The sequence below is a fragment of the Opisthocomus hoazin genome, chromosome 10 (assembly GCF_030867145.1).
Source record: "Opisthocomus hoazin isolate bOpiHoa1 chromosome 10, bOpiHoa1.hap1, whole genome shotgun sequence".
Classification (NCBI taxonomy): domain Eukaryota; kingdom Metazoa; phylum Chordata; class Aves; order Opisthocomiformes; family Opisthocomidae; genus Opisthocomus; species Opisthocomus hoazin.
Window position 1 is genome coordinate 32,550,889 of NC_134423.1, and position 22,549 is coordinate 32,573,437.

Below are 22,549 nucleotides of genomic sequence, written 5' to 3' on the forward strand. Positions count from 1 at the left end.
GCCGCCGGGGGCGCCCTTCACGCCGCCTCACTCCCGCCCGGCTTCGCATTCGGCGCCAAAAGGCGGCCCGCCCCCGCCATTGGCTGGGCGCACCGGGACCGGACGTGACGACACGGCGCTTCCGTCTCCACGGTGAGGGCGGGGTGCCGCCCCGCCCCTCCTCGCAACATGGCGGCGCGGACATGCACCGGGCCGGGGGGGTCTCCGGACGCGGCGGCCCGGCCCCCAGCGCGCTGAAGCTGGTTGTAAAAGCGAGTTGCGCAGCTCCGGGAAGGTTTGGGCGGTGAGCGCCCGCGCGGGTGCCCCCTTCCCCGCCGGTGGGGCCTGCTCCGTCATCGGGCAGCCCGGAGCCCGCCGCCTCTCCCGCCGCTGACCGTGCCGGGGCCGCGGGGAGCACACCGCCACGCCGAGGAGCCGCCGTCTTAATTCAGTCCGCAGACGGCTTGAGCGCCACATAACGCGACAGGAGTGCCCCCCCCCCCCCCCCCCCCCCTCCAATACACAGCCGTCCCTCGCCCTCGCGTGGTTATAAACTGGTAGCAAGAAGCTTCCCCCTTGCTTCATTGACTCGTAAAAGAAAATCATCCGTTTATTCTGTGTTATTTCTTCTGCATTAAAATACACTATTTTATAATACAAAAATACTAAAATTTAGTGAAAACAGGTGAGACCGACAAATCACAGCATTCATCATTCTGTACAGAAAGGAAAAATCACCTTCAAAGAAAGTTAAAACATGCCCAGAAGTTCCATCTGTTGGCTGGGAAGCGGCTGCCTGAGGAAGGGGTGAGCTCTGCCGGGGCAGCATCTTAAAATCGTGTAACTGCACAGTGGGGTAACGGCACGGCATTCCCCGCTGCCGGCAGGGCCAGGGCGAGCTGGGCACACCGCAGCCGGGAGGAGAGGGCGCGGGTTTGCTTCTGGCTGGGGAGAGGAGGCACAGCTCTTCCTGCTGCAAGGAGCTGTGTGCGAGCCGAGGAACCTGCCTGCGAGTCATGACTTTGGGCAGACTGCTCTTTCACCTCGTTCTCACTTCCTCGGTTTCAGTGCTCAGAAATCCCCGTGCAATCGGGCGGTCCGTGTCCTGTGCCTGCTTCCCCTGGCCTGCGCTCCCCTCTTACAGCTGAGGAACCGGGTAGGAGGCACAAGCAGCAAGACCGCACATGTTCTTGCCACGCTCAATAAGGAAGTACCTAAAAAGAGAAAGCAGTGAGTGTGAGCGCATGCTCCCTTCTCCGGCAGTCAGCACAACGCTGGCGTAAGGCGACTGCTCTCCTTTTGTGCAAGCTCCTTTCTCATGCCAGCTATTCCCCATCCCCCTTACATCACAAACTCGCAGAGTTAGCACCTGACTCTCAAAAATTTCCCTTGCAGCTGGAAATACTTGCAGAGCTGGAGTGAAAACTCACTCCTGGCACAACCTGTTCTTCTCTGGCCCTGTAACCGCAGAGGAGGCACGGTGCTCTCCAGCGGTACGGCAGCTCTGCAGTGCTGGCCGAGCCCCTGCTGACACCAGCAGGTCTAAGCTGAGGCTCTGCTCTAACCAGTCAGCCCACAACTGGTTTGCAGAGCCAGGTCTCTGTCTCTGCCGAGGCTGGGATGATTTCCCCTGCCTCTTCCCAGAGCATGAAACGGCTGCGACATTTCAGAGGGCGACCTGGGGGCTGAGGAGGGTGGGTGGACTGCCCCGCACGCACGGGACTGCCCTTCCACCAGGTACGGGCAGGCCGCGGCGGGGCCGGCAGCGCTGGGGCCTCCTTACCCATCCATGCCCCACAGCCGGCCCCAGGAGTTCTTCACAATCCAGTAAGGAGTCCCGTTTTCTTCTCCATACCCCACCGCGAGGACAGCATGGTTCACCTTGTCAGGAGTGTGCTCGCATCGTGGGCTGCAAGGAAAAGGAAAAATAACGCAGATTTGTTACATGAAAAACCAGCCTATAATAAATCGTGGATTAGCCAGCATTCTTGACTGTGCCCCAAGTGCAAAAAGAACGAAGGGACACTCTGAACTTCAGTTGTGGAGAGCAGGGAGGGAGGCCAAGCACAGGAGACGCTGGTTATTACGGGCCACGTCTGAAGGCACGCGGTGGGCTACACGCACCTTTGATCTGAGCACCCGGTCCAGCCCCTTGTTCAGAATTAACATCAACACTGTCACACAAGAGTGAGCTACAACGAAAAACTGGGCCAGGGAATTTTTCCAATGAAAACCAGAAGCTCTTAGTGTGTCCCAGAAATGGTTTGTTCTGCCCCAAAGCTCGGGGAACTGTTCCACACTTTGCACAGGGAACAGCGAGTTCCTCAGCCTAAATACACATTTCTTTGTATTTCCTTTGAATTTCCAGGTTTTAAATTGCACTCAATGAAAGTTGCTGCCTGCGACAGGAAACAACACAACACAAGGTACAAGCTCCCATCTCTAGAGCACCTATTTTTCAATATTTTCAAATTGCAGATAACAAAATGATCGGTAACCGCCGCAACAGATTTACTTACCCTGAATCTGTTAATAGCTGGTCTGGGGAGCTTAGGCTGAAACCACCGGAGCACCAAGCATTCCATGTGCTCTGACTTTAAACCGCCCTTCGGCTACAAATCTGCAAGGTAACTTCACTTGGCGTGTTCCTCAAACTGGAGTCCTGTTGCAATCCTGTACCTTGACCTGCTTTCAGCCCTCCCTGCTGCCGGCAGTTCGCTTGCAGAGTACTGTCTGCATTGCCACAGCAAAGCCACTGGAATTCCGTGCTGCCTGCTCCTTCCCTTGAGCTCCCTGGGGCAGATCGCTCGTGCTTAGACTCTCCCTGCAGTTCTACGTGACTGAGGATTCATTACTCTGAAGTATTTTTCTGCTTCTCTCCAAACATGCACTTTTCTTGCCCAACAGGAATCTATCCTGCCACAGTGCGCTTCCACAGTCTTTCCAAAATACAACAATCATCCTTTTAGGTAGCTTTTTGCCTTGGCTGTAGGGCTGACACAACACTCGAGACCTTCTCCTGCCAGGACACTGATCTCTGCTACTATTTTTGCACGTCCAGCTGCAGAGAGGGACTGTCATGAGGTGCTCGGGGACGTGCCTGCCCTGCGGAGAACGGCGACGCAGGGATCGCTGCCTTCGTCACGCACCCTGCGAACGCAGCGGCTCGGGAGCAGGGCAGCGCGAAGGCAGCCGCGCCGCTCACCGCCCCCGCCGAGGTCCAGCACTGGAGCAGCCGCCCGAGTCCCACCGAAAACTTACTTTGGTCAGGGCCTGCCCTAAGTAAACCGGAGGCGATCAGCTGCCAGCACCCACAGCTCGGACAGACGGACACAGCGCAGCCCTGGACAGGCCTCCCCCAGCTCTGCGGCAGGGCTGCAGGACGACCTCGCTGAGCTTCGTTCCAAAGACCGGTCTTAGCTTGGGCTGGCTCCTAGCAGTAAATTATCTGCCAGCACACTGTTCCCTCTGCCCTGTGCTGCGCTCTTGTACCCCTGGGAAATCGGTATGTCAAGGCTCAGCTTCCTTATGTTTTCTATTTTGTTTAAAAGAAAATGCAAGAATGCAGTCTGGTGACGCAGAGCAGGCGAAACGGGGATGCGAGTGGTTCCAGCCCTGCGCCTTCCCCCCACCCTCACCTCCCAGGTTCTGAAACACTCACTTTGAATAGACTCCTTTTCTGTAGTGCATGAAGTCACCGGTCACCTCAAACGCAAAGCTCACCGGGTTGTGCTTCCCCACAGCTTCTACCATGCCATCCTCATCGTACTGCAAGAAGAGGATCCCAGGGTCATTTATCTCCTGATCACACTGGGACCAGGCAGGACCCCGGACCAGCAGCGACTCTTTTGTATTTCAGCTAGGGGTTTTTTTCCACAACAGTCGGGATCCCCGGGCCAGCGGTCAGAGCGCAGTGGGGATGGCCAACCCTGGCTTTCTGCTTGCAGACAGGAAACAAGCGCTGCTTGCGTTGTCTTTACAGAACCGAGACTTTCTTCGAGCCTGGAGGCGTGCCCGCTGCGGAAAGCAGGCAGAGACCCTAGCGCCTGTATTTTGATGACAGCACTTCATGGGTGCCACCTTCAGAAACGGGCGTCAGCAGCGCGCAGGAGAGGAGGAGTGCACACTGCAGAGCCCGGCACGCCTCGGGGCATCCGAGCACCTTCCAGGCCAGGCTTGGCACAGCCCTGGCAGTCTGCAAACATAACCCTCGCGGCCTTACCTGTGTGATATTGATAACGTCCTTGACAAAAGCGATAGCCTTCTCCGGCTGGAACTTGCACGTGCCATTCTGCGCAGACAGAAAGGAACCGGTGTTAGAGCCTGCTCAGGACCCTGCTCAGGACCCTGCTCTGCCGCTGCAGAAACGCGTCCGAGCTGCGCTGGAAGTACCTTGGCCCGGTACGGGTAGGTGTCCTCCCCCATGAGCCCTTTGTTATACAAGATGTATTCGAAGGCTTGGCTTGGCAGGCCCCTGCAAGACAACACAGCCAGAATGCAGATTAATTAGGACGGTAACGCTGCAGCTTCTGCAGAGCAAAGCCATCAGCCTTCCCCGCAGTCCTACAGGCGTTCATGCAGAGCGGGGGGAAAGGGAAGGACCGTCTGTATCCCAGACCCTCTGAAGGCACAAACTCCAGTCTGTCTGGGACTCGTGCCTAGCCCATCAACGCTGTCTGGCAGGGTCCTGGTGGTGGTTTGACTGAAATCAAGTTAATTTTCTTCACACAGTTAGAACCATCTCTTTCTCATAGCTAGTATGGTTGTTGTTTGGGTTTGGTTCGAGAAGGAATACAAGAACTTAGAGAGATCTTTGCTGTCACCAGGGAAACCAAGGTCTTCCTCGGCTTCCTGTCTGCCAGGCAGGGGGCAGCTAGGAAGGGGGCATGGATGGACAGACCTCGACTGACACCCAGGCCGATCAGTGAGGGTATTCCATACCAGCAGCGCCATGCTTTGGATACCAGTGGAGTCGGCTTTTCCGGCTGGGGAGAACAGACCATTTAGGGAGAACCGCTCTGGGCAGAACCGTTCCGGTTCCGTCAGTTCGGCCTTTTGCCATTCTGCCGTTTTGCAGCTGCCTTTTGGGCCTCCCTGCCTTTCTCATCTCCTCACTCTCTCCGCAGCATCGGCTGTTCTGGACCAGAGTGCTCTCTTCCTGGGACTGGCTGCTCAACACAGGTGGAGTTCGTGAGGAATTGCATTTTATTTTATATATTAGTATTATTTTGTTATCCCTGTTAAACTGTTTTCATCTCGACCCATGAGTTTTCCCTTTTGTCCCTTTCTCCTCCCCACCCCGCTGAGGGGGAAGGGGAGGGACTGAGCGGGGGCTGTCTGGTGCTTAGCTGCTAGCTGGGGTGCTTAGCTGCTCGCAGGCTCGGCAGGACCCCGTTCCAGGGGTGCTGAGTCTCTGGGGGAGAAGGCCAGCACGGAGCCCCAGAGGCACGACCCACCTCCCCACGCAGCACCGCGTGTGCCAGCTCGGCTCTGCAGCCCCCACACTGGGGGTGTTCACCCGTGCCCGCCGCCCAGCCTGCACGCTGGGGACAGGTCCCTGGCTGCCCAGCACGGGGCAGGACAAGGGAGCCACATCTCCAGCCAGCAGCTGCTTCCTTCCCCGGCCACCTTCGGGGTGCACACCTCGCCGAGGGAAGGAGAGGAGAGCGTGATCAGGGCGTGCTAACAAGGGAAGGACTAAGGAGTCATCATGAGAAAAATACAAAGCACCAAGAGTGGTTCTGCTCAGCTCTCTGAGCATTCCTCAGGGACCGCTTATCTTACAGAAAACAGAAGATTTCAGAAAGTTTTATTTTCTGCCTTCTCTAGCAATGCCAGTAGGAATTTACCAAAGGGGAAGCAGAGGTTTCTGTGGGTTCCTTAAAGCACCATGAGATGTGTGTGACGCATGAGCAGAGCAACAGACAAAACCCCCTTTGCTTTCCCAGACCGGGCTAACGCCTAGCTATGCAGCACCCGTGACTGCCGTATCACAAGATACCAAGTACAGAATAAAAACTCATAAACAAGAGAAACAACAGAGGTTAGGAAGTGCTGGAGATTTCATGAAACATTCTAACCTCTAGGGAGAGCGAAATTAAAACAACCAAACCCAACCCCAAACTGTTTTCCCTGACACCTCTCAGCCAAGGGGAAACAAAACCCATTCCAGTATCTGGAAGGATCCCGACACTAGGTCTGGAGGAAGACTGTCAGTCGTGGAACATCAGATACTCTCACTTCTGTTCTGTATTACTTTATGTTACTTACCCACTACAGCCGTGGTTGTTAAAAGCCTGGGCGCAATCAACTAACTGTTGTTCCGCCTGCAGAAGAGTATTTTCAGTCAGTGTGTATTCACCACCTGCACTCGGAGTCAGCGCGCCAGGACGCAGCCCGCGCGGCAGCCAGCCGAGCAGCGCTGGTTTCACGCCGGCGGCTGGCTGTTCACCCGCTGCCAGCGGGAACTGCCCGGTGAACGGCTCCACGGCCCGAGGAGCCCGACGAGGAAGACGCGGAGCCGGCAGCCCAGGATGCTCCGGCTGCCAGAGGCGTTCCTCCTCCCGCCCGCCGCGACGTCGTCCCACCCGCCGGAGCGCTGGCCGAGATCTCTTTCAAAGGTCAAGTTTGTTTTTAACGCTCACACCCAGCCCTCAGCTCTTCTGGTAAGCCACTAAGTGGCTACAGGCTGGTTCGTCGAGAATACAAATCCTCAGGGAGTTTAAAAACAACCAGCCTCGCAGCGTGCTGCTTGCAGCAAGGGGCCGCAGCCGGCTGGCAGCACCAGACACGCTCCGGCTCACCGCGCCTGCGCCCAGCCGCCGGGACCCCTGCTCCGCGGAGGCCTCTGCCGCAGCCCGGGGCAGCGGGACACTCGCACCCCGGGAGGGGATGGCGACTGGCACATCCTCGGGCACAGAGAGCTCCTGGCCTCGCTGCCCCGCGCCTCCCCAGCAGTTTTGCTCAGCTTGTGAAGAGCTGCGAGGGGTCTGCAGGGCTGGGGGTGCCGGCCACAGCCCCGCACAGCGAGGCACAGCCGGACTCGGAACAAGCAGCTGGCGGCGGTCAGGAAAGGAAAACGTCGTGCTTACCAGGGAGAGGAGCTTTCCCGTCGCGATAGCAATGGCAGACTCCAAGCACCCCGTGGTGGAGAAGGTCCAGCAGCTCCCGCAGGGGCCCTGCGTCAGGAACCGGGGAGGACTGCTCCATGATGTGCCGCAGGGGCACCAGCCTCCCCAAAATCCCAGGGCCGCGGCAGGAGGGCACGCCAGGAGCGCAGCTCTCCCACTCCCCGCCGGCAGCTGGGCTTTGCCTTCTGCTCGGCCCCTGCCCAGCTGCCCCGGGCACCCTCGCCCCAGCCATGGAGGGGCTCCCGGGGGGGCACGCACACCCCAGCCCTCCTCTTCCCGGCACCGTGCCCTGCCCGCAGCGGTTAGCCCCTCTTGGTGCGTCGCCAATGACATGCGCTCCTCACCTGGTTTTTCACGGGTGTCACGTAATTCCCCTTCTTCCTCCAGTCGATGGAGTCGGGATGCGGCCCGGAGCTGCGCAGGAAGTTCCCCTTTGTGGCCGAGCAGTTCTGCAAGCGAGGTGGGAGGGCTGCGGCGAGCCGCCGTGCCGGGGGGGACGGTGGCCCACGGGCAGCTGCCCTCCCCAGGCAGAGGGAGCGGGGACCGCCACGCTGCCTGCGCAGCCCCGGCCCCCCGCACGCCAGCCCCGGGACGGCAGCCCCGGCAGCAGCGCCCGAGCTGCTGAGGGAGCTCCAGACTCCCCGAAGAGCCGGGATCGGGCCCTCGGTGTACCCGCAGAAATGCGGACCGCCCTGGGAGCTGAGAGCAGGGGTGACAGCGAGCCAGGCTCCAGGGGCAGAAGCCGGGGGGTCTCGCTTTGCCCTCGAGGATGGGGGTCTCGCCCCCACCCACGCTCCGCAGGACAGCACGCTGCACCCCACAGAGCGGCCTTCAGGCAGCGCGGCGATGGGGGCAGCTGGGCACGGAGCCCCCCGTCCCGCCGGACCCCCGCCCGCCGCGCAGACCCCCGCTCACCTGGGGCTCTCCCCACAGGTACAGCTTCTTGAACTCGGCGAAGGTCAGATCCGAGAACGGGTTCAGGCTCACTGCGGAGGGAGGAGGGAAGGGGCACGCTGCGCTCGGGAGGGCCGGAGCTCCCGGGGGCCGGGGCCGGGGGGCCGGGGCGGGGGCAGCGGCTCCTACTCTGGAAGCTGTGGTTGCCGGCGTTGTGCTCCTCGATTCGCCTCTTGTTGCCCAGGAAGACGCGCAGCCTGCGGGGGTACTCGGCCGGGCCGTACCGGCGGTTGTGCTGCGGGGACGGGGGGTGTGGGGGGCCGTCAGCCGAGCCCCGAGCCCCCGGCCCGGCCCCCCGCCGCGGCCCGCAGCAACCCCCCCCCCCCCCCCCCCGCCGGGGCTGTACCTGCACCATCCAGGCCTTGAACTGCAGCTCCTCTGCGGGAGAGAGCGCGGAGCGTCAGCGGCTGCCCCGGCTCGGCCCGGCTCCCCCCGCGGGCCCCGGGCCGCCGGGCCGGGCCGGGCCGAGCCGAGCCGGGCCCTCCCCTCCCGGTGCCCCGTTACCTTCGGCGGACGGTGCCCAGGCGGCGGCGGGCGCCAGGAGCGCGGCCGCAGCCAGGAGCAGGGCCCAGGCCATGGCGGTGCCGAGCCGAGCCGAGCCGAGCCGAGCCGAGCCGAGCCGAGCCGAGCCGAGCCGAACGGAGGCGACCTGGGCCGAACCTCCGCCTGGGGGCGGGGCAGGGGGCGGGGCGGGGGCGTGCCTTCCCCTCTGGGGCGGGGAAGGGGGCGTGCCCGCCCCGCGGAGGGCGACAGGGGGAGTGGCCTCCCGAGGGGGCGGGTCGGAGGCGTGGCCTCCCGCGGGGGCGGGGCAGGGGGCGTGTCTGCGGGGCGGGCGCTGCCCCGCCGACAAGAAGAGCGCGAGTCGCGGTTCACCCTGAGATAGAATAGATTTATTAGCAAGAGGTAATCAGGAAACATATATTTTTACAAAAAAAATGGAAATATCTTTCCAAACAAGCTGTAAGTCGAAACAGTTTTTTAGGGCTTGAAAGAGAATTCTCATACCACGAGGTATTGCTTACAGCAAAGTGTTGTCGGAGTGGAGCATGCCTGCCACCGTCAAGGTAAACTGTGTTTCGGTACTGTACAATGTAAAAAATACATGGTAATATTCACAGAATAAGCACTACATTACTATACTCCTGCTAGCAGGTGGTTAGACAGGATTACAGTATATGTAATAAAAACACTCGGTCATCTTTTTCTAACTCTACATCATGTTACTCAGAGCAGTCACAAGGTTTACGGGCCGACAGCAGATCAACAGAAGCTTGGCGTGAGCCGTACGCAGCGAGGGGAGCCAAGGGACGCTTCCATCTTCCCGAGGAGGGGGGCCGGGCGCGGCGGCCGCGGGGGGCACGCAGGGAGCGGGCAGCGTCGCGCGGAGGGACACGCTGCGCTGCGGTCGCTTCCCCCGCCTCGCAGAGCCTGCCCGGGGCTGCCACCGCCGCCGTCCCGCGCTGCCCGAGAGCCCCGCGGGAACGCGGGGGGTCCCCCGCCCCGGCCCCAGCCCCCTCCAGAAGAAGAAATGACAAAAATAACATCATCGAAAAGAAACCGGGACTCCGGCAAAGTGTCGATGCGTGAAACCTTAAACGATGCGGGGAAACCCTACGCGAGGTCTAAGAGAAGGAGGGGGACGGGTGGCTGGGAGAAGCACGTACGTGGAAGTCACTCCAGGGCGCCCAACAGAAACGACAGGTATATACAGCATGGTATAGCGCGTGTACACCAGCAGCCGCCGGCCGCGCGCCGGGCTCAGGAAGGCAGCTTGGGCTCTATCCGCAGAGAAGCTTCGTAAAGGGATTCTTCGTCCATCACAAACGACTGGTCCAGCAGGTACTGCGTCACCTGGAAGAGCGAGAGCCGACCCGTCAGCAGGGAGGACTCCCCTCTGCCGCAGCCGGCGGTAAACGCCGACACCAGGAAATTATCGGCAAAAGCCTGAGCCCAAACGAGTCGCAGAGCAGCGCCTGCAGCTCCTGCCAACCGACACCGGCACTGCACGTGCTCATCCCAGGACTGCAAAGGCTCCCCTAGGCCTCAGCTGCTCTGCGCTTTTTCTTCCTCAGTTTTTTAGCGACAGGACAAGGGGCAACGGGCACAAACTGGAGCAGAGGAAGCTCCAGCTGAACCCGAGGAAGAACTTCTTCCCTCTGAGGGTGACGGAGCCCTGGCCCAGGCTGCCCAGGGAGGCTGTGGAGTCTCCTTCTCTGGAGATATTCCAGCCCCGCCTGGACGCGGTGCTGTGCCCCCTGCTCTGGGTGACCCTGCTTGGGCAGGGGGTGGGACTGGGTGACCCACAGAGGGCCCTGCCAACCCCCACCATGCAGGGATTCTGTGATTCCTCTCTGGTACTGTTTTATCAGCTACAAAGGTCTCGCCCATCAAGAACACCAAGCCCTGATAACTAAGGGACCGCGTGAGTGGGGACCAATGCTCTCGCTGCAGGAATGCTGCTGCCGGGGCATCTGCTCCAGCGCCAGCAGAAAATCTGCTCGCAGTTCCTGGAAGATTTTTCCCCAATGCCTTTTCGGCCTCATACGCAGCGCGGCGCGCGCAGCTGATGCCGCAGAGGGGCACAGCCCGTCCCGGGGCAATGCGCTGTGCCCGGGGTTCGGAGCCGGCCGGCGCGTGGAGCCGCTGGCAGTAGAGCCTCTGTGTGGGAAGCACCAGCAGCACGGACAGGGCTGCACCCCAGCACCCACAAGACCCTCCAGGAGCTTCTGTGCAGCTGCATCCCACCTCAGAGGGACACCGGGCCATGCACGGCACCGCCGCACTGCACTTCCCCGCTCCGCTCGGCGTTGGCCGTGCTCAGCCGGGTTTCCTGGGGCAGACACTGCTGCTCCTCCCGAGCCGGAGAGCCGGGAGCAGGCAGGCGTCACCCGGTCTGCCCGGCTGGGCGAAGGCTGCGGCGTGGAGTCTCCTTCTCTGGAGATATTCCAGACCCGCCTGGACAAGGTCCTCTGCAGCCTGCTGTAGGTGACCCTGCTTCGGCAGGGGGGTTGGACTGGGTGACCCACAGAGGTCCCTGCCAACCCCCACCATCCTGGGATTCTGTGAGCCCAGCGCCGGGCAGGTGCCAGCGGTGCGGAGGGCAGGGCTGGGGCTGCCCGCTGCTGCAGGGCCGAAAATCGGAGCCCGCGGCTCCCCGACCTCGGCCAGCCCAGCCAGGGGTTGTGGTCCAGAGGGACTTGGGCTGCTCCTGCCACTGCCCGTGGAAACCGGCAGCATCGGAGGGCGTTGGATCGCTGACACCAGGCAGGCTGGGCCGGTGCAGCAGCACCGTTTGGGCAGGGTTCGCCGTCCCACAGCAGTGCCAGAGGCAGCGGAAACCCCCGCAGCAACCAGCCCGGTTCCGGGGCGGCTCTGCAGTGCTGCGGCAGAGGAAGTGCGAGGGCGGCTGAGACCCTGCAGCTCATCACACGTGTGGAGCCGCCGCGAGGTGGAGGCCCCCCGGCCCCCGGCTGCGGCGCGGGGTGGGACATCGCGTCTTCCCGAAGGAGCTGCCAGCACCCGGAGGCTGCTGCGATGCTGCAGCTGGAGTGGGAGGAGAGGAGAGGGACAAAGCCGTACCTTGGGCTGGTGCTCAATCTTGTAGGAAGTTTGCTGGAACTGGCGGATCTCTCTGATGATGTGCGAGATCTGTCCGGAGATAAAACACAGGGGCCGGTCGCAGCGCAGCCGTCACCGCGGGCCCCGCGTCGCAGCAGCCGGGACGGCGACGGGCAGCCGGTGCAGCACGCTCCGTCCTTCCAACCCCAGCACGATGCCAAGGGCCTCCTTGGTTCTTCCAGACACGGCCCTCACCAGGGACAGCCCTGGCTGCCTCTGTGCGGGCAGGGGGACGCGCGCGGCCGCCCGGTGCTGTGCGGGCGACCGCCGGCTGCGGGGACGGCACGGGGTGGGCACAGCCGCATCGCTCCGACCCATCCCCACCCACCCGCAGCAGTGGGGCTGGGCCACTCACCATCCTCATCTTGGAGAAGTTCACCAGGCCGTCCTCGGTGTAGTTCGGGGTGCCCTCCTCGATGAACGCCAGGTCGGTCAGGTACATTCCCAGGTAGGGGACACACGGAGGGTCACAACTTTGGGAGCAAACCAGGAACACGTGAGAAAGAAAACCACCATACCCTGGGGCTCTGCAGGGAGGGACTCCACAGCCAGCAGAATCTGAAGGATTCTTTCTAACATACAGAAGCCCCAGCAGGAAGCCAGGGCAGCTCGGCACCCCGCTCCCCACGCACCCACGGCACCGGGCTCCCCGGCTGCGGGACCAAGCAAACACCGAGTAACGGCGATGCGGGGAGCCGCAGGGCTGCAGGGAAGCCCGGTGCCGTCTCCGGGAGGGCGCGGGGCTGGCTGCTGTTCCCGCACCGCCAGCTCCCTGTGTGCGATGCCCTCGCCGGAGCCACCCCGCTGTGCTGCCAGTGAGGTCCACGCCAGCTGGAGTGACGTGCACTGGCTGGTGGGAAACCACAGGCAAATGTCGCACACTGCGAGGTTTAAACTCTGAGTCTGTCGGGGGGCGAGGGGGGGGAATGTTTGCTGGTGTCCAGCGATGATTCCCCCCTCTGCAGTCCCTTTTAGTCACTGCTCCCCGCACCGCTGCTCAAAGGAGCAGCTCCTCACTTGGGAGCACCTCGCAAGCCGCTGCCCTGCTCAACAGGACACACGTTAGCGCGGGCTCCAGCGCTCTCGTGAGCATTGTGGGACCGGGGTGGGATCCGGGTCCCCTGCCACCGCGGGCCCTGAGCCCGCTGTCAGCAGCCCCTCGCCGCTGCAGCCCCCATCGTCGCAGCCCCCTCGCTGCTGCAGCCCCCATTGTCGCAGCCCCCATCGTCGCAGCCCCCATCGTCGCAGCTCCCCTCGCCGCTGCAGCCCCCTCGCCGCCGCAGCCCCCATCGTCGCAGCTCCCCTCGCCACCGCAGCCCCCATCGTCGCAGCCCCCATTGTTGCAGCTCCCCTCGTCGCCGCAGCCCCCATCGTCGCAGCCCCCATCATCGCAGCCCCCCTCGTCGCCGCAGCCCCCATCGTCGCAGCCCCCTCGCCGCTGCAGCCCCCTCGCCGCCGCAGCCCCCATCGTCGCAGCTCCCCTCGTCGCCGCAGCCCCCATCGTCGCAGCCCCCATCATCGCAGCCCCCCTCGTCGCCGCAGCCCCCATCGTCGCAGCCCCCTCGTCGCTGCAGCCCCCATCATCGCAGCCCCCATCGTCGCAGCTCCCCTCGCTGCTGCAGCCCCGTCGTTGCCGCAGCCCCCATCGTCGCCACAGCCCCCATCGTCGCCGCAGCCCCCATCGTCGCAGCCCCCATCATCGCAGCCCCCATCGTCGCAGCCCCCCTCGCCGCCGCAGCCGCAGCGCAGAATCGCCGTTCACTCACTTCTTCAGTGCCTCCCTCAGGTTCTTGAACCTGCCCTCCGACGACACCAGCTTTTGCAGCTTATCGATCAGCGCCTTCGTCTGCAAGAATCCGAAAGCGTTGCCTGGAGAGGGCCCTGGCAGCAACCCGGGTCCCCGTGCCGGGGGGAAGCCTGCGGAGCCGCAGGGTCGCACCCCCCCGCCCAGCCGCCGCGCCCCGAGGCATCCCACACCCCGGTAGGGACGGATCCTGCCCCGGCCCTTACACCCGGCTCCTGGGGAGCTCCAGGGGAGCGGAGGAAGCACTTGGCAGCAAAGCTCCTGCAGCACAGAATACAGCCAGGCTGTGCCCCCGTTCCCTCCCCTGCCTCCCACCCTCGCCAGGGCCTGTTCTCGTTGACAGCTTCATCACCCTGCAGAAAGCAGACGGTGTTCCAGGCTCAGCAGAGCCCACGCCGCGGTTCTGGCGTGGCAAACCCCGGACCCCGGCAGGCTCCGCACCGAGCAGGGACAAGCTATGTCCATACCAAGTAACCCCACACAAGAATTCATTCTGATCCCCCATAACTGGTACGAGAAGCCCAGAAAACCAGCTTACAGAAGTGTCTGTGTGTGCGCATGCAGCTACGACGACTCCTTGGAGAAGGTTTCTCTAACTGCACATCTGCAGCGCGAATAAACGCGACGGCAGCGCAGGGTCCGAGCCACCTGCACCCCACCTGTCCCCGGGAAGGACCTGCAACAGCCTTGCTCCGCTCTCTGGCTGGGATTTTTCAGCGCACACGTCCCCTGTCACCCCCAAAGCACCGCGCTCGGCCACGCAGCCTCCCCGGCGTCCCCCGAGGGGGCTCAGCCCCGCGCCCCACCTGCTTGGAGACCTTGAGCCAGGTTTTCTTCAGGCGGAAGATGGCACTGCGGTTGAGGGAGGAGGTGATCTCCAGCACGGCGTTGTAGTTGTGCAGGCACCTGCAGATGTCCGCCACCGCCACCCACTTCTCGATGGCGCTCACCCGCGCGTTGATCTCCTCGTTCCGGAGGATCTCCGACGCGATCAGGTTACTGACCTTCGGGGAGACACCGGCCCCAGCCCGACTTCAGGCCACAGCTACGCGCCCGCCACCTCACAGCACTCCTAAAATCCATCTCCCTTCACTGCAGCAGCCCCGGCAGGAGCCGCTGTGCCAGGAGATGCTGCAGCTGCAACGGGTGCCCAAGGCACGCGACGTCGGGGCAGATGCAGCTCGTGCATCCCTGTCCCTGCTAAGGCCGGGGCAGCTTGGCTGCGCTGCCTCGCCTCTGCCCATCTCCCCACCCCATGCCATGGCTGCACCTCACAGAACCACAGCATGGTGGGGGTTGGCAGGGACCCCTGTGGGTCACCCAGCCCAACCCCCTGCCCAAGCAGGGTCACCCAGAGCAGGGGGCACAGCACCGCGGCCAGGCGGGGCTGGAATATCTCCAGAGAAGGAGACTCCACAGCCTCCCTGGGCAGCCTGGGGCAGAGCTCCATCACCCTCAGAGGGAAGAAGTTCTTCCTCGGGTTCAGCTGGAGCTTCCTCTGCTCCAGTTTGTGCCCGTTGCCCCTTGTCCTGTCGCTGGGCACCACTGCAAAGAGTCTGGTCCCGTCCTCCTGACCCCCACCCTGCAGATATTTCTAAGGTCCCCTCTCAGCCTTCTCTTCTCCAGGCTGAACAAGCCCAGCTCCCTCAGCCTCTCCTCGCAGGAGAGATGCTCACGTCATTAAAGTGTTTTGTGTTCTTCATGATGTAGGGAGTCCTTTCGTTCTTCTCAAGCTTCATCCAACCTTGCCCGAAGAACTCCCTGCAAATGACAGTGGTCTGGTCAACATTCACTTCCCATTTTTCTGGGACGCCCAAGCCCTGCAAGCTCCGTTGCACCCACACGGGACAGAGGAGCCCGGGCCTTCGCCCCCCCGTGCTGCCGGGAAGGGACCCCATGGACACGCATGACAGCGCAATGGGTGCGGGAGGCTCCCCGGGAGCCGGTCACCCCGTGGGTGCCAGCAGAGAAGCCACAGGCTCCGGGCTCGAGCCCAGCCTGGGCCACTCGCAGAGCCGGCGGCAGCCGGGAAGGGGCCAGCCTGGGCGGGGGTGATCAGCACGGCCCCTCCTCACTCGTGGGGTCACTCACTCGTACGGGATCTTCTTGAAGACCAGGTGATCCAGCAGCGTCAGCTGTTCCGCTATCTCCAGGGCCGAGTGGTTTTCAAAGGGTTCTGCCTTGACTCCCTCCGCCTGAGCAACAAAGGCAACGGCGGGGCCTCGTTGGTCACGAGCACGGCAAGGACTCCTCCACTTCACACACGGAAAATCAAAACCAAGGTCGGATTCCCAAGGCTTCTCCCCGGCAGCGCCAGCACGCGTGGTGCCGCGCTGGTCCGACAGCCCAGCGGCACTGCACCCCGCACCCCGCACCCCGCACCCCGCCGGCGCCACGCAGCCCCACCGGTTCCAATCGTGTTCTCATCCATGCACGTGTACGGGCACAGAATTAACTCATCAGCTTCTCTATTCCAGCAATTAGGTGTCCGCTACGGAACAGATCCCCGCGCACCGACTTCTGCAGCCGCTGCCTCTTTGCTTTACGCCTGCTCGGTTAACGCAGCGCGGCGGAGCCCGGCTGGAGCAGCACCCGGCTACCGCTGCCCGCAGCTCGGCCAGGCTCGCCAGCACCGCTCTGCCCGCGCCCACGGGGTCGGCAGCTCCCGGACCCCGCGGCTGCTCGGCACGGCTCTTCCAAGGGATGTCCAGGAGAGCAGGAGAACGGGGACACCCCCGTCCCCGCAGCGAGAGCCTCCGGCACCAGACCTGCACAGGGCACGCAGGGGCTTCGCTGCACCCCGGCACAGAGCCCACTCAGGGCTGTCCCGGCCACAGCGTCCCTGCTCCTGCACCCAGCGGCTCTCCTGTCCGGCTCCTGGGAGCAGGGACCGGAGCAGCCCCCCACATGGGGGTACACGGGAAAGAGGGGGGAGGCTGGCAGCGTGCCAGGATGGAGCAGTGTGCTCAGGAACCGCGGGCGGCTCTGGGGACGGCGCTGCCACGGCCGAGCTGCCCGGTGCAGAGTGACCGGGCGGCGGGAGCAGGGTGCGTGTGGGTGCCCCGCGCTGCCTCCAGTCCGGCCAGTTACTCCCACCGGCAGCCCGGGCCTGGGGGAGCGTGGGGGGAGGCTGCTCCTGCCCCACGTCCCCTCCTCGCTGCCCCCCCCAGCACTGCCCACAGGCAGATGGCGAAAGGCACGGCCCTGTCCCTGCCCTGCTCAGGGTGTCCCACCCAAACACCCGCTGCCACACTGCGGTGTCCCCTGGGCAGCGACAGCGGGGTGGGGGGCTGGGGGTGCAGGGGGGATTGCGGTGCGGGGGGACAGCGGGGTGGGGGGGCTGGGGGTGCAGGGGGGACCGCGGTGCGGGGGGACAGCGGGGTGGGGGGGCTGGGGGTGCAGGGGGGATTGCGGTGCGGGGGGACAGCGGGGTGGGGGACTGGGGGTGCAGGGGGGATTGCGGTGCGGGGGGACAGCGGGGGTGGGGGGGCTGGGGGTGCAGGGGGGACCGCGGTGCGGGGGGACAGCGGGGTGGGGGGGCTGGGGGTGCAGGGGGGATTGCGGTGCGGGGGGACAGCGGGGTGGGGGGCTGGGGGTGCAGGGGGGATTGCGGTGCGGGGGGACAGCGGGGTGGGGGGCTGGGGGTGCAGGGGGGATTGCGGTGCGGGGGGACAGCGGGGTGGGGGGCTGGGGGTGCAGGGGGGACCGCGGTGCGGGGGGACAGCGGGGTGGGGGGCTGGGGGTGCAGGGGGGATTGCGGTGCGGGGGGGACAGCGGGGTGGGGGGCTGGGGCTGCAGGGGGGACCGCGGTGCGGGGGGACAGCGGGGTGGGGGGGCTGGGGGTGCAGGGGGGATTGCGGTGCGGGGGGACAGCGGGGTGGGGGGGGCTGGGGGTGCAGGGGGGGACCGCGGTGCGGGGCAGCTGGGGGTGCAGGTGATGCCAAGGGCCAGCTGAGCCCCCCGCTCCAGGGTGCTGCTTCGCCCTGAGCAGAGGCATCGCCCCGCTCCAGCACCCTGGCGCAGCAGGTTTGGGAACAGCCGAGCGGCTGGAGGCACCCACGGGCGAGCCGGCCCCCGGAAACCCCCCCCCCGGCCAGCGCGAGGCAACAGCCCATTGCAAAACCCCCTCCTGGCCGTGGGAAGGGGGTTGCGAAAGCGGCTCCCGGGGAGCAGACACCAGCCGGGCTCCCTCTGCGGCGGGGCCGACGGGGGGGGCCGCGGTGGGCGCAGGCTGCGGGCGCGTGGGCGCGCAAACACGCGGCGGGCGAGCGGCACGGTGGGCGTCAGCAGCGCCGGTGCCGTGCAGGAGGGCTCCGAGCACGCTGAGGGCACCCGGCCGAGGGTGCAGCCCCCAGCACGACGCACACCCCCAGCTCGCGAGGAGGGGGCTGGGGAACCCACAACCCCCAGCACCCCGCCGTGCACCCCAAAACCCAGGGCTCCCTCGTGACCCCGCCGTGCCGCTGACCGCAGGTCGCTGCTGCTCAGCCGGAGGGACAGACCCACACCCTCCCGTTTCAATTATCTTTTCCTCGAGGAAGTTTCCAGCGCCCGTGGTCACGAAGATTTGACCCCCCCCAGGGAGCCTCGGCCGCCCCAGAGCCCGCCCGGGGCCCAGGGGACAGAGCTGCTGCTGCTCCAGCTGCACTGGGCCAACTCAGAGTGGCTCTCGGGTTTTCCTGGGCGCAGACTTTGCTATTTTAAAGGCAGGGAGGTGGCAAACGCACTGCAGCCACCCTGACAGCTCCAAACCCGCACACGCTCCCAGCGCTCTGCTCTGGGGCAGCCGCACCAGCGCCCGGCGGCCGGACCCCGCACACGGCAGCACCGGCGCACGTCTGGGGTCACAGAGGACACGGCGGACACCCAGGGAGGGGGCTTCCCCGCGTCCCTCGCGCAGGTGGGCAGACCCACCCTGGCAGCGCGGCAGGCCGGAGCAGTCGGTGAGCTGGGTCAGCGTCACCTCTGCCCGCAGCAGATCCAGCTGTGCTCACAGCTGGCCCGGCCCCAGCAAACCTTCCCCGCTCCGTGGCCGCGCACCGGGACAGCGGGCTCGGAGCACCGAGCCCCACCGAGCCGGCCGCGCCGTGGGGGTCGGTGGCTGCTCCCCCGCCACCACGCCGAGCTCCGGGCAGAGCAACGGAGGGGAAGGGCATTTACCATCTGCACGACCTCCTCCAGGGTTATCTGGTTGTCGCCCGGGTCCTCCTGCGTCAGGGTCCTGCGGCACGAAAGGGCAGCGTTACTCGGGCTGGCGAAGCCCCAGGCCGGCGCAGCTCCGGCGCGGGCGCAGCGCGGCTGCGTGGCTGTTCGCAGCCTGAACCCTCCGCCTACGCAAGAACCCTTCTGAGTCCCGTTTCCTGTTCTAAAGAGAAAAAAAACCCCTTCCCCGAGGCCACGGCTGGCCCCGCACGCAGGGGCGAGGGTGGGCGTCACGCCTTGCCCGCGGCCCCCGCTCCGGTCCCGCCGCGCCCAGCACCGCCCGTGGTCCTCCTCCTCGGCGCCGGCCGCGGGCACAGCCCCTCCAGCAGCCCTCGTGCCCGCTCTGACCCCGCGCGAGCGCCCGGCACCGCGGCCGGCAAGCGCGGCCGCCCGCCCAGGGCCCTTCACCTGATGATGTTGGCGGCTGCCTTCCTCTCCTGGGTCAGGAGCTCGGGATCGTGAATGACCTCCTCCAGGAAGCCGATCACTCGGAACTTCAGCTCCTCGTTGGTCTCAAAGTCCTGCCACAGAGTCCGTGTGCCACACGGGGAGGGACAGCGATTCCCAGCAGCTCCGCTCCCCGCCCGTCCCAGCGCGGCCGAGACCGACGGCCCCGTGGTGCCCGCTGCTCACCGAGGGCAGGGGCTGCGTCTCCCCGGAAAAACCCCAGCGCGCGGCACCCGGCAAACAGGAACCGGCCAGGAAGGCACCGGGCTCGTTCTGCGCCGTTGCGTTGCCACCACCCAGCCCGGGACGGGCGCAAGGGCTTCCCAGTGACAACCAGTACGGCACCGCTCCCCCAGCAACCAGCGGCCGAGAGGGACACGGACAGCAAGGAAAGCCACGCAGCTTCCCACCCCTGACCCCAGCCTGAAGCCCCCCAGCAGGAATCAAACCCAAACACCCCACTTCCCCCCAGCCCGGGGTGCCCACGGATGCGGGGTGCAAACACCGCGCTGCACGCCCGGCCCCCCGCCCTGTGCCAGGGGCTCCAGCTCCCCTGCTTTGCAGTCTGCTTCTCCTCCCCACGTCCACTCATTGGCTTAATTAATAAAGAAGTGACAAATTGCCTTTCCAGCTGGAGGGTGGCTGAGGCAGCCGGCCCGCAGCCGAACCCACGCCGGCGGGGAGGGAGGGTCCCCGCGGCGCCGAGCCCCCGCCACCCACCTGCGAGTGCTTGGAGACCCAGTGCCGCAGCACGTTGAGGACCCGGTTGGTGGCCGCTCTCCGGATCACAAACTCCTTGTCTCCGTTCCGCTGGTCCGTCGGAAAGCCTGAAACTGCCAGCAACCCCTCAGCACCGCAGCAGCTCCGGCGGGAGCCGCTGACGGAGACTTTCGGGGCTGCGGGCAGGAGCACCCCCATCGTCCCAAGCACCCTCATTGTCCCAAGCACCCCCATCGTCCCAAGCACCCCCATCGTCCCAAGCACCCCATCATCCCAAGCATCCCCATCGTCCCAAGCACCCTCATTGTCCCAAGCACCCCATCATCCCAAGCATCCCCATCGTCCCAAGCACCCCCATCGTCCCAAGCATCCCCATCGTCCCAAGCACCCTCATTGTCCCAAGCACCCCATCATCCCAAGCATCCCCATCATCCCAAGCATCCCCATCGTCCCAAGCATCCCCATCGTCCCAAGCACCCCCATCGTCCCAAGCATCCCCATCGTCCCAAGCACCCCCATCGTCCCAAGCACCCCATCATCCCAAGCATCCCCATCGTCCCAAGCACCCCCATCGTCCCAAGCACCCCCATCATCCCAAGCATCCCCCAGCCGCCTCTTCCCCGCCAGTGCCGGGGAAGCTCCGTGTCACCAGGCAGCGGGGTGCTCAGCCCACGACCCGTCCCCTCCTGGGGCAGCCCCCGTGCCCAGGCGCCGCGGAAGCGCAGCCCGGAGCGGGTGGGCGCTGGGCTGTGGGTGCTCTGGGCACCCCAGCGGGGGCTGCCCCCTCCAGCCGAGCACGGTGGGAACGGGCACCCCGAAAACGCCTCCCGCTCTGCCCGGGGCAGGGTACCTGCGCTGGCGAGGGACATCCTGCGGTACTTCTCCTTGGTGGGGGTCCCCTCGTTGGCTCCCGCCGTGGCGATGGCGAAGGCGGAGGCGGCGGACAGGGCGCTGCGGGTGCTGTCGAGCTCCCGGCAGGACGTCATGACCACGCCGTTGTTGTAAGAAAACAACGAGAAATCTAGCGGGGAGAAGAAAGCCACCACCACGCTGGCCGCCGCTGCAGCCCCGGCCAGGCCCCCCCGCCAGCCCCCCAGCGCAGCGGCAGCCCCCCGGGTCGGGGACGCCGGGAACGGGGCTCACGGAGGGGGTGGGTGCAGACGGCCGGTGCGGGGCTGCTCAGTGCGGGGAGCTGGCTGCCACCCCCGCGGGCTGGGGCAGAGGAGAGGGGCAGCGGCGGGTGCCACCGCGCCGTAAGGATTCATCCGGCACGGCCCCAGCAGGAACGGAGCCAAGAGGGCCCCACGGACGGCGTTACGGCAGCTGCAGGGGAGGCTCGGGCCGGTGAATCGGTGCTTAACGCCGGGCCGGGCTCACGTCTCTACTGGAGAGCCCAGCGCAGGGCTACGAGGATGAGGAGGGGACGTGAGCATCTCTCCTGCGAGGAGAGGCTGAGGGAGCTGGGCTTGTTCAGCCTGGAGAAGAGAAGGCTGAGAGGGGACCTTAGAAATGCCTCTAAATATCTGCAGGGTGGGGGTCAGGAGGACGGGGCCAGACTCTTTCCAGTGGTGCCCAGCGACAGGACAAGGGGCAACGGGCACAAACTGAAGCCGAGGAAGCTCCAGCTGAACCCGAGGAAGAACTTCTTCCCTCTGAGGGTGACAGAGCCCTGGCCCAGGCTGCCCAGGGAGGCTGTGGAGTCTCCTTCTCTGGAGATATTCCAGCCCCTCCTGGCCGCGGTGCTGTGCAGCCTGCTCTGGGTGACCCTGCTTGGGCAGGGGGTTGGGCTGGGGGACCCACAGAGGGCCCTGCCAACCCCCACCATGCTGGGATGCTGTGATTCTGTCTCGAGCAGCGTAACCTGCTCCTGACACCCCAGATCAGCCCCGGGAGGGGGGCAAAGGGGGGAGAAGCCTTGGTCAGACCCGCAGACCCGCTCAGCCACGGGGCCGGAGAGCCGGGCATTTCCCTGTCCCCTTGCAGGAGAATAACGGGTCAGGTCCTGCTCCTTCCACATCGGCTCCAGTCCCAGCCCCGCACGGGCAGGCTCACGGGCAGCGCGCGGCCCAGAGCGACCCCCGAGCGCGACAGCTCTTGGCTCACTCGTTACCTGATGAGTTTTTGCACTTGATGGCCTTGGGAGTCGTCGGAGATTTTGTTGGGGAGGTGTCAGCTTCTGCTTCATCGCTCTGGTTGGGATCCGTGTCCGACTCTTCCCTGACAGAGACGTCTGCGCCTGGAGGAGCGGGGAACCCAGCTGCCACCACCGCCGGAGCCGCACGCGCCGCGGCGGCCTCGCGGCTCTCCCGGATCTCCTGAAGCCCGAACCCTCCCGGCTGGGCACACGGCTGCCCACCACGGGAACCACACAGAGCCCTGCGGCTCCTTCGGGGTTTTCTGGGGGGGGGGGGGTATTTTTGTGGGGCGGGGGGTTTTTAGGGGTTTTTTTGTTTTGCCCTTACACCGTAGGCAGCTTTCGGGCAGCTCGCAGCCCACCGGAGGCGGGCGCTCGCCGTGCCGTGCGCGGTGCGTGCCCGGGGCTGGCGATGGAGCCAGAGCGCGGGCGAGCTCAGCCCACGCGCCCCGTGCGCCGCGATGGGGAGGGACGCAGGGGCGCAGGGGGTGGCAGCCCCCAGCGCAGGGCTGCGAGGAGCTGGGGCAGCCTCTCCCCCCGTCTCCTGCCCTCCTCCTCCTC

At 65.0% G+C, this 22,549-nt stretch overlaps 2 protein-coding genes across 4 annotated transcripts in view; both read right to left on the reverse strand.

Moving 5' to 3' along the window:
• Positions 1 to 559: 559 nt before the first annotated feature.
• Positions 560 to 8,717, reverse strand: CTSH (cathepsin H). The gene is made up of 12 exons (XM_075431248.1): positions 8,568 to 8,717; positions 8,410 to 8,441; positions 8,193 to 8,298; positions 8,025 to 8,095; positions 7,454 to 7,558; positions 7,071 to 7,157; positions 6,250 to 6,305; positions 4,372 to 4,453; positions 4,202 to 4,270; positions 3,641 to 3,747; positions 1,763 to 1,888; positions 560 to 1,193 (listed from the first exon to the last, which is right to left on the reverse strand). Exons 1-12 carry the CDS (start codon positions 8,638 to 8,640, stop codon positions 1,118 to 1,120), a joined length of 990 nt encoding a protein of 329 aa, XP_075287363.1. The 5' UTR covers positions 8,641 to 8,717; the 3' UTR covers positions 560 to 1,117.
• Positions 8,718 to 8,931: 214 nt separating this feature from the next.
• RASGRF1 (Ras protein specific guanine nucleotide releasing factor 1) overlaps positions 8,932 to 22,549 on the reverse strand; it is a 74,885-nt gene continuing 61,267 nt past the window's right edge. For all 3 annotated transcript variants that reach the window (XM_075431236.1, XM_075431235.1, XM_075431234.1), the window contains exons 16-27: positions 21,965 to 22,090; positions 20,705 to 20,875; positions 19,855 to 19,967; positions 19,096 to 19,208; positions 18,646 to 18,706; positions 15,577 to 15,680; positions 15,162 to 15,246; positions 14,292 to 14,489; positions 13,448 to 13,527; positions 12,037 to 12,154; positions 11,643 to 11,711; positions 8,932 to 9,914 (exon numbers count right to left, since the gene is read on the reverse strand). In XM_075431236.1, coding sequence (XP_075287351.1) covers positions 9,822 to 9,914; positions 11,643 to 11,711; positions 12,037 to 12,154; positions 13,448 to 13,527; positions 14,292 to 14,489; positions 15,162 to 15,246; positions 15,577 to 15,680; positions 18,646 to 18,706; positions 19,096 to 19,208; positions 19,855 to 19,967; positions 20,705 to 20,875; positions 21,965 to 22,090 — 1,331 coding nt within the window. In that variant the 3' untranslated portion in view covers positions 8,932 to 9,821. The remainder of the gene's footprint in view (positions 9,915 to 11,642; positions 11,712 to 12,036; positions 12,155 to 13,447; positions 13,528 to 14,291; positions 14,490 to 15,161; positions 15,247 to 15,576; positions 15,681 to 18,645; positions 18,707 to 19,095; positions 19,209 to 19,854; positions 19,968 to 20,704; positions 20,876 to 21,964; positions 22,091 to 22,549) is intronic.

Excerpts from the sequence above, each read along its gene's own strand:
- CTSH (XM_075431248.1), bottom strand. The coding sequence starts at position 8,640 with ATGGCCTGGGCCCTGCTCCTGGCTGCGGCCGCGCTCCTGGCGCCCGCC. Across the intron at positions 7,158-7,453 it reads TGACACCCGTGAAAAACCAG|GGCCCCTGCGGGAGCTGCTG; the intron begins GTGAGGAGCGCA and ends TTCCTGACGCAG. Across the intron at positions 3,748-4,201 it reads ACGTTATCAATATCACACAG|TACGATGAGGATGGCATGGT; the intron begins GTAAGGCCGCGA and ends CTCTTCTTGCAG.